Source organism: Antechinus flavipes, chromosome 5, assembly GCF_016432865.1.
Source record: "Antechinus flavipes isolate AdamAnt ecotype Samford, QLD, Australia chromosome 5, AdamAnt_v2, whole genome shotgun sequence".
NCBI classification, from domain to species: domain Eukaryota; kingdom Metazoa; phylum Chordata; class Mammalia; order Dasyuromorphia; family Dasyuridae; genus Antechinus; species Antechinus flavipes.
In genome coordinates this window covers 238,563,151-238,571,955 of record NC_067402.1, presented here as the reverse complement: position 1 = coordinate 238,571,955, position 8,805 = coordinate 238,563,151, and the positions used below count along the sequence as shown (strand labels likewise).

Below are 8,805 nucleotides of genomic sequence, written 5' to 3'. Positions count from 1 at the left end.
AAGAGAAGCAGGTGAGTTGTTTTTTTTTGGGGGTGGAGACTGCCCCGTCTGTGGGGGTGCGGTGTGAGTCAAGCTGTTCCGTGGATGGCGACCCCGGACGCCGCGGCCCCGGCCTCCAGTGGCCTCTCGCCTAAGGAGGAAGGAGAGCTGGAAGACGGGGAGATCAGCGACGATGACAACAGTCAGGTCCGCAGCAGGAGCAGCAGCAGCAGTAGCGGCGGCGGCGGCGGCAGCGGGTTGCCGTACCCGCGGCGGAGGCCTCCGCACCCGCCCCGGGGCGGTGGCTCCGGCTCGGGCGGCGGCGGCAGTGGAGGCGGAGGCGGAGGCGGCGGCTCGTCGTCGTCGTCGTCGGCCTCGTCGCAGCAGCTGCCTAGGAGTTTCTCGTCCCGCTCGCGGCACCCGTCGGAGCGTGGCCCTCTACGCGGTCCCAGTGGTGGCTACCGGCCCAAGGAGCCGTTTCGCTCGCACCCGCCCCCCATGCGGATGGCGTCGTCCTCTTCTCTGTCGGAGGGCAGCCCTCGGCAGTCCTTCTGGGAGCGGAGCCACATCGCTCTAGACCGCTTCCGCTTTCGAGGTCGGCCCTACCGTGGTGGGGGCCGCTGGGGCCGCGGGCGAGGCAGCAGCAGCGACCGGGGCGGCAAGCCGGCTGGCAGCAGGCCCCCGGCGGGAGGAGGGGGATCGGGCTTCAGCAGCGGCGGCCAGAGCTGGAGGGAGCCTTCTCCTCGAAAGAGCTGTATCCTTTCCGTGGGGATGGTCGGGGCTGGCCCCGGCCTCACTTCTCGGGTATTTTTCGCCTCTTTTCACAACTTTTATCCCTTCTCCATCCCTGGAGTCGTGGGATTGGGAAAAGTAATGCCCAGGAGCTGCCCGGTAACAAGCCATGCCATTTTTTATTTTTATGGGATGTTTATTGACATATCTGGTTTTGCAGTTAAATCCACAAATATGAAGCGCCTACAGGCTGTACTGGGTTACTGGGTACTGAGAGGAAAAAAAAAAAAAAACATATTACAAAAAACCCTAAAGCCCTCAAGTCTGTCACTGCCCCTGGAGGAACTTGTATTTGGAGTACAATGCACTTAAGTAAATAAGTATTTTGTAACAGGTAATTGCTTTGAACTCTTTTTGACTTTAAAATTTTTTATTATTTCCATTATTTATCAAACCCAAATTGTAACTTTATTTAATACTCTTTCGATGTCTTTAAAAGTGATGAAAAAATAATGCTCATGCTCGACGAAGAGATACAGGGAACCCTGTATTGTTTCCTTGATTTTCCTAGCCTCTTCCATTTTTTCCCGTGGTGTTTGCTGTTTATTACAGGAGATCTTCATTTCTGGGTAAGTATGGACAAAAGATATTTACTAAATTTGGTTACAGATTTAAGATCTTAGAAGCCACCGGGATGAAAGATTTTATTTATTTATAAAATTGCAATTGGTGTTCATCCTTTTGAAACATAGTCATAACATTAGAACTGGAAGGAGTTTGGGAGAGGATTAGGACTGTATTAGAAGAGATTAAAGTCCAAGGTACATATAACATCAGAGTTGCAAGGAGCCAAAGGTGTCCTCTTGTATATTCAGTAAGCAATCATTTATTTAGGGCTTCCTATGTTTTGAGCTCTGTTAACTGCTGAAAATAGAAAATGTCTGCCCTCAAGAAGTTTACAATCTGGGGTGGACAAAAAAGTGAAATATTTCCACTTTTTTGTTAAATATGTTTAACAGAGCTATACACCCAGTATAATAGGAAAAAAAAGTCTCTTCTAGAGGATCTGACCTTTGCTAAAAAGTCATGTCTCCATAGGCAGTCCATTCAATCTTGAATAAATTCATTGGTGTAGAGGTCCACAGACAGTGGGGAAACTTTGGGTGAGATATAAGACCCTTTGACCCAGAGGGAACCTGCTTACAATGTCTGGTTCGGCTCCCCATCTCCCCTAAGGGCTCTCAGCCTTCCTGAGAAGTCAGAGAGACCATGACAACCTATGTTGTGATTGAAGTAGAGTGATACCAGGTGGCATACTACACACAATAGCAAGTTGTTTATTTGGTCCCACATGTGCAGTATATAATGGGCGCATGAGCAGTGAGCATGAGGTTATGAAAAGGGAAAAGACCTTGTAATAAATGAACTCCATTTTTCCACCATCCTTGGTAGTCCCACCTCATCACTTCTTCACTAGGAAGGTATATTTTAATCACCCTGGTGTGGGGACTCTAGAAAGCAACAGTTATGTTTTGTCATCCCAATTTGGGGACTCTAGAAAGCAGAACACAGCACATTGTTAGAAAATTTTTCCTTAAATTGAATCTAAATTTTCATATTTGTGAAGCCCCTCAGAGGGATTCTTAACTTTTTATTATTTATTATTTAATAAATTCATTATTACTCTTTTGGCTCTGGTGAAGTCCATAGATCCTTACTCAGAATATAAATACATATGGTTGTAAAGGAAACCTATTGTTTTGAGGTAATTGCCAAGCATTTAAAAAAAAAATCCTCCAACTCAAGATCCCCTAATTTAAAGACTTTTGCAGGAATGAGCAGACTTAATTTTTTCTGTTTGAAATTAGGTCAAATTCCAGGTCCATTACATTTTAAAGCAAAACCTAAAACTAGGCCAAACCTTATGGATTAGCTTATTTTGTGGTAACCACATGGGGTACTTTACAAGTACTTTTCTTTTCAGTCATTTTGTTCAGTCCCATAGTGAAGAGATTCATTTGTGGGTGTGTAACATTTTATTTATTATTATTTTTGTGAAGCTGAAGGCATCTGCTTTCCTTCAAGTGAATTTTCATAGAATGATATGATTAGGAGAGATCTTCTGAGGCTCTGTTATTATTTTGACATTAATTTGAAAAACTGACACATTCAGAAACATAGCTTCTAGATAGAAAGAAAAAAATTAGTTTGCAAGGAAAATTAATCCTGACTTCAGTTTTACCCAGTGTGATAGCAAAGTCATTGGTTTTTCAATGTGTGAAAAAAGGAAGTAGACAAAAACTAATCTTGTCCCGACCATGTCAATTGTTTATGTGTATTCATCTTATGGAAGTATATGAGCTTTTATAAGTAATTATATTAAAAAGATACATGGAAAAGTATGAACCCAAAAGCTTGATTAAGAGGTAGTGGCACTGTTTGATGAATTAGCTAACGAGCAAGCAAAAATATCTCCGCCTCTACCCCCTTTGCAAATGGGGTTAAGTGATTTGCCCTGGATCACACAGCTAGGAAGTGTTAAGTGTCTGTGGCCAGATTTGAACTCAGGTCCTCCTGACACAGGTGCTCTATCAACTGTGCCACCTAGCTACCCCCTAAAAATGCTTTGTTTTTTAGACTCTTAGTACAGCTGTCTGATGTCTTACTACTTTTGGATAATTCTTTCTTACTCTTTGATTTTTATGATGACCTGGGATCATAGGATCAAGAGATTAGATCTTTGGGTTCTGAAGGGGCCTTGGAAGTCATGAAACTGAGGCCCAGATAATTAGGAATTATACAGGAAGTAAGTAACCTAGGAAATTCCAAGTGTGCCTGTAGCTTGTATCTGGTGCTAGAAATATGCTCCCATTATTTTATCCCAACTTTTGAGATAACTGCAAAAAAAAGTTTTCTGTTCTAAAGTGTTGAAAAATGACTGTTAACGTGGCAGAAATTGTTTAATTGCTTTACAGCCCAAACGGACAATAGAAAACCCCCACATATAACTTCCCCCACCAAAAAAAAAAAAAAAAAAAACAAACCAAAAACTCAAGCCAAACTCAACTTTCTCAGAACCACCTGGAATGTGGAGTAAGTAGAAATCATAGTATTAAGTCTGGTAAATGATATTTTTGTTGCTAATTCAATGCCTTGGGAGGATTGTTTTATTTTTCTTTTTTTTGCTTTTCCATAGTATTTTTCCAAATAAATGCACAAAAGGTAGTTTTCAACATTCACCTTTGCAAAACCTTGGGTTCAAAATTTTTCTCCCCAAGACAGCAAGCAATTCAGTACAGGTTAAGCATTTGCAATTCTTCTAAACATATTTCTGTATTTGTCATCTGTGTAAGAAAAAAGAAATGAAAAGGAGAAAAAAAACCACAAGAAAAAAGCAAACAAACAACAAAGGTGAAAATACTGTTTTGATCCACATCCAGTCTCTATAGTTCTCTTTCTGGATGTGGATGGCATTTTCCATCCCACATCTATTGGAATTGTCTTGAATTACCAAATTGTTGAGATGAGCAAAGTCAATCACAGTTGATCATCACATAATCTTGTTACTCTGTACTATGTTCTGGTTTGGTTTGGTTCATTTCTTTTAGAACAGTATTTCATTACATTTATATACCATAATTTATTCAGCCATTACCCCATGGTACCCCAAAGATACTTTTCTAGTACCTTGCCACTACAAAAAAGGCCTGCTACAAACATTTTTTGCACCTATGGGTACTTTCCCCTTGCTGGTTAATATCATTTTAATGAATAGCTTTCAGAAGCAGAAACTGTACAAGTTAGATGGTTCCTTTCTACACATATATGTAGGAATAAAAGTGATACAATGACATGATAAAGATAATCCTCAAAAGCTAAAGAGTATTCATTTAATAGAACTACACCATCTTTTCCCTAGAAACTTTATTGAAAATACAATAGTTTGTCATTTCAAGAATTTAGGAAAATGAAAGTTAAACTTATTTTTAAAAATTAATGTAGCTAGTTTGAAGAAGAAAATGGAAAGAAAAGGATATATCACTGCTTAGTACTGTTTTAATAGAAAATATTAGGAATGGATGAGATTATTTTTTAAGAAAACCAAACGTCTGAGTTGAGGTTTATTCACCTGGTAATTACATATTTAAAACAGAACAGTTTCTATAAATGTTGCTTTGCTGTGTTGCTTTTCTTTGCATAGATGCTGTACCTAAAGGAAGATTTAAAATCCGTTAATTTTTCTTCTGTATTCTTCTACTGGTGAAGTATCACTAACCTGTCTTAGAAATGTGAATTTGAAAAGGATCACAGTTCTAGCCACCTTTGAAATAAAAGGAAATTTGAAACGGTAAACCACTTATATCAGTCCTTAGTATTCCTCTTCTGCCAAAATCTATCTTGTGGCATGGAGTTGATCCAAGGTAAAGTCTGTAAGTGTAAGAGAAACACTCATAGGTCCTTCCATGAAGCATAGGTTTGAGGTTGCCAGGATTACGAATTTGTTATTTGGGGACCTCTAATCAAGTCTGGAAAGATGCTGCTCAGGGTCTATCTTTTACTTGTAATGTGTTAAGAGATGGCAATCCTGAACTAGTTTCAAAGGAGTTTTCATTTTCTGTTGGTGAAAAGAATATCCAAACCAACATGTTCTTGGATTCTTGAACATTCTTAATTATAATTAGAGGTTATCAGTATTTTAATTAAAGGTATTTTCATTCTATAAAGATTGTATGGGGAAAAAAAGACCACAATAGTGTTTATGATTCATTTCTATAGGCACAAAGTGTGTGTTTTCACTGTACTTTTTGTTTAATTCTACCTGTCTTGGAGCTGAGAGGGACCTCAACTTGAGTCTAGTCCTTTAAAATGAAGCCTAGTAACTTGCTTTCCCAGTGTCACATAGGAATTAAGAATGACTTGAGGAGTCTTGGATATTAATTGTATAAAATTAAAAAACTCAAATCTTATTCCCTTCCTCTTGTGATCCAGCAACAATAACCTCCTTTTTTCTTGTGATCTTCTCTGAGAATTTCTTCTGATTATCTCCTATGCCTGGAATGTGTGCCTTCTTCAACTCTGCCTTCTCTTCCCTGCCTTTCTTCAGATCTCTGCTTCAAGTCCTGTCTTCTGCAAGAGACCTTTCCCAGTCTTACTCAATCCTCAAGCCTTCTTTCTGTGATAGCTCAATTGTTTATACATAGTTGTTTGGATGTTGTCTCACCTATCAGACTGAGCTTATTAAGAGTAGGGATGGTCATTGGTCTTTTGGGGGGGCTTCCAGTCCTTAACCCAGTGTTAGGTACATAGTAGATGTTTGGTAAATTATAATTGACTATTTCTCTTAGTGAGATTTTCCGAGTTTTAATTAAAATAGGCACTTTCAAAAAAAATTAAAAACTTAATATTCATTAACAAGTAAACATACAAAAGAACAAAAACAAATGTAGTTTTGAAAAAGTAAAAGCCACATAATATTAAAAAAAAAAAAAAAAAAAAACCCTGTTCTCATCCCCTTCCAAGATGTACTTTTCAAAATTATCTTTGAAATTTGCTTCTGTGTTATGTGTATTGTTAGTACCAACTAAATCTGGGCAAAACTACTCAATGTATTGAAATTTCCTCAGCTGTAAAAATGAAAGGGTTGCAATTTTTCTAAGGTCTCATCTAGCTCTAAAGATTTACTATATATACAAAGTGATCTTTTTGTATTTGCATTTTTAGAAAATGGCCTGATAGGCAGACATGTGGTTGCTTGGAATTATGAAACCAAGCATAAATTGATTTGATCAAGGCACTCTGTATCAGTGTACATTTGCAACTTATAGCAGGTTTTTGAGTTGTTGGTGCACCATCTCATGTTTTTCTTTGTAGTTCAAAAAATTTCAAGATACTTAGGTTAAAGATTTGGAGTCAGGTAGCATAGGTGACTACCAAATGTTTCAGTATCTAATTTGGTTACTGTAGAGGAAGGTAATCTTTGATAGATTTAGTAGTTAGTTGCCCATTACTTTTTTCTTTCTACATTCTCTTTCTTTATCTCTTTCTGACCGTCTGTCTCTCAATTGGGGTTAATTGACTTGCCCAGGGTTACACAGCTAGGGCTGTTTAGTTTAGGGTCTCCTGACTTCAGGGCTAGTTCTATGCACTGTGCTATCTAGCTGCTCCTACTTTTTTCAATGTTTTCTCAATTGGGGTAAGTCCTGCTCTGCTCTACCCTTTCCCCTCTCCTCCTTTCCTCCCCCTCCTCCTTTCTTCCTGTCCCCTTTACTCCCTTCGCTTCCCCTCCCCTCTTTCTTTGCCTTTTAGCCTTATTTGGCTTATTGAATTTATTTATTTATAGTTTCTGAACAATGTCTTGTTTTCATTAATTTTCTGTGGTAATAATGATAGTTGATGTGTGTATACACATTTACATATATAGTATATGAAAAATACATGCGTATACATATATGTAAAATATGTCATTATAAAGCATTGCCATTAATTATGTTTTACTAATGAAGAAACTGAAACAGGTTAAAGTCACGACTGAATAAATGACTTATAAATAAAATGATTCAGCAAAAGTTTTTAATTTTTAAGAAATATTTTATTTGTCCCATTTAAAAACAAAAATGAAGTTGATGAAATTGTAGGATTGAAAATTACTTTGATTCCTAAGGATTTTTAATTGAAAGAATTTCAGAATGAAAAATGAGTACTGTCTTTATCCTATCATTTTTTGGAAATGATCTTTAAAAACACTTCATTTTTTTGTTTTATTGCTGCTTGTATTGGTTTTAATTCTGTTGATTGAATATATTCTAAATCTAAACATAATGGTTAAGATGAACAAGTTAATCTTAAAAGTTTGAATTGCTTTAAAAATTAAAGATACTACTGTGAAGTTGACAAGTGTGAACATTGCCTTACAGAAAAAGAGGATTTTGTATGGCTGCATAAAACTTGATTTACATATAACTCCCCCCAATCCAGTATATGTTAAATTTATAGTTCAGTAGTGCCTTTGGATTATCATGTCTCCTTCTAAACTTCCTTATGCTTTTTTGGGGTGTATTTTAAATGATTCAATGATACTCATTTTCTTTTGCTAGTGATTATTATACTATGATTACTTATTCCCTACTCTTCATAACTTCTCCCACTCAAATTAAAAACCCTCTGTTATAACAGATAGATTCATGAAAAACAAAACAATACATTGGCCATGTTTAAAAATGTATGTCTCAGTTTGTACTTTTAGTCATCTCTGCCAAGAGATGGTAAACATGATTCATCAGTCTTCTGGAGTTGAGGTTGGTCATTGCATTGATCATAATTCTTATGTCTTTTATAATTTTTTTCCTTATAGTATTGAAATTGTATAATTTATCCTTCATTTCACTTTTCTCTGCATCCTCTCAAGTTTTTTTGAGGCCATTTATAGATTTGGCATATTTTGTTTAGCCATTCCCTTTTAATGGTAATCCACTTTCATTTCAATTTTTTGCTACCATGGGATAACAAAATGCTGTTAGAAATATTTTTATGTATTTTTGATCATTTTCTTCAGTTTTTGACTTTTTATGATTTATGTAACTAATAGTGTTGGGTCAGAAGGTTTGCACAATTTAGTGATCTTTTGGGTTTAGTTTCAAAAGGCTAGCCAGAATTTTGCCACCATTTTACTCTCATCAACAGTGCTTTAGTGTGCCTGTCTTCCATAGCTCCTCCAACAATTTGTCATTTGCATTATGTATTAGTGATTTTGGAATATTTTTAGTATGGTGATAATTTGTCTCCTTCTAAAAATTGCTTAATTATATTTTATGACCATTTATCAGTTGTGGAATGGCTCATTATATATTGGTTACATTTCCTATTATATTTAATGTTAGATTTATCATGTTTCCTTCAAACCTTTTTTCCTCCAGGTTAATCATTTACCTTCTAATTTTAATTGCATTGATTTTATCAGAAATTTCCATTTTGTGCAGTAAAAATTGTTCATTTTATCTTTTGTTTAATTAAGAATTCGTTACCTGTCCACAGTTGCTAGAGAAATCCTTTTCTCTGTTCTAAGTTGTTTATGATCTGATCTTTGATAGCTAGGTC

At 37.1% G+C, this 8,805-nt stretch overlaps 1 protein-coding gene across 2 annotated transcripts in view; it reads left to right on the top strand.

Annotated features, from left to right (window-relative positions):
* The first annotated feature begins 71 nt into the window (after positions 1-71).
* The window catches only part of ZFC3H1 (zinc finger C3H1-type containing), a 52,293-nt gene continuing 43,559 nt past the window's right edge, over positions 72-8,805 (top strand). For both annotated transcript variants that reach the window (XM_052000761.1, XM_052000759.1), the window contains exon 1: positions 72-733. In XM_052000761.1, the coding sequence (XP_051856721.1) occupies positions 85-733 (649 nt within the window). In that variant the 5' untranslated portion in view covers positions 72-84. The remainder of the gene's footprint in view (positions 734-8,805) is intronic.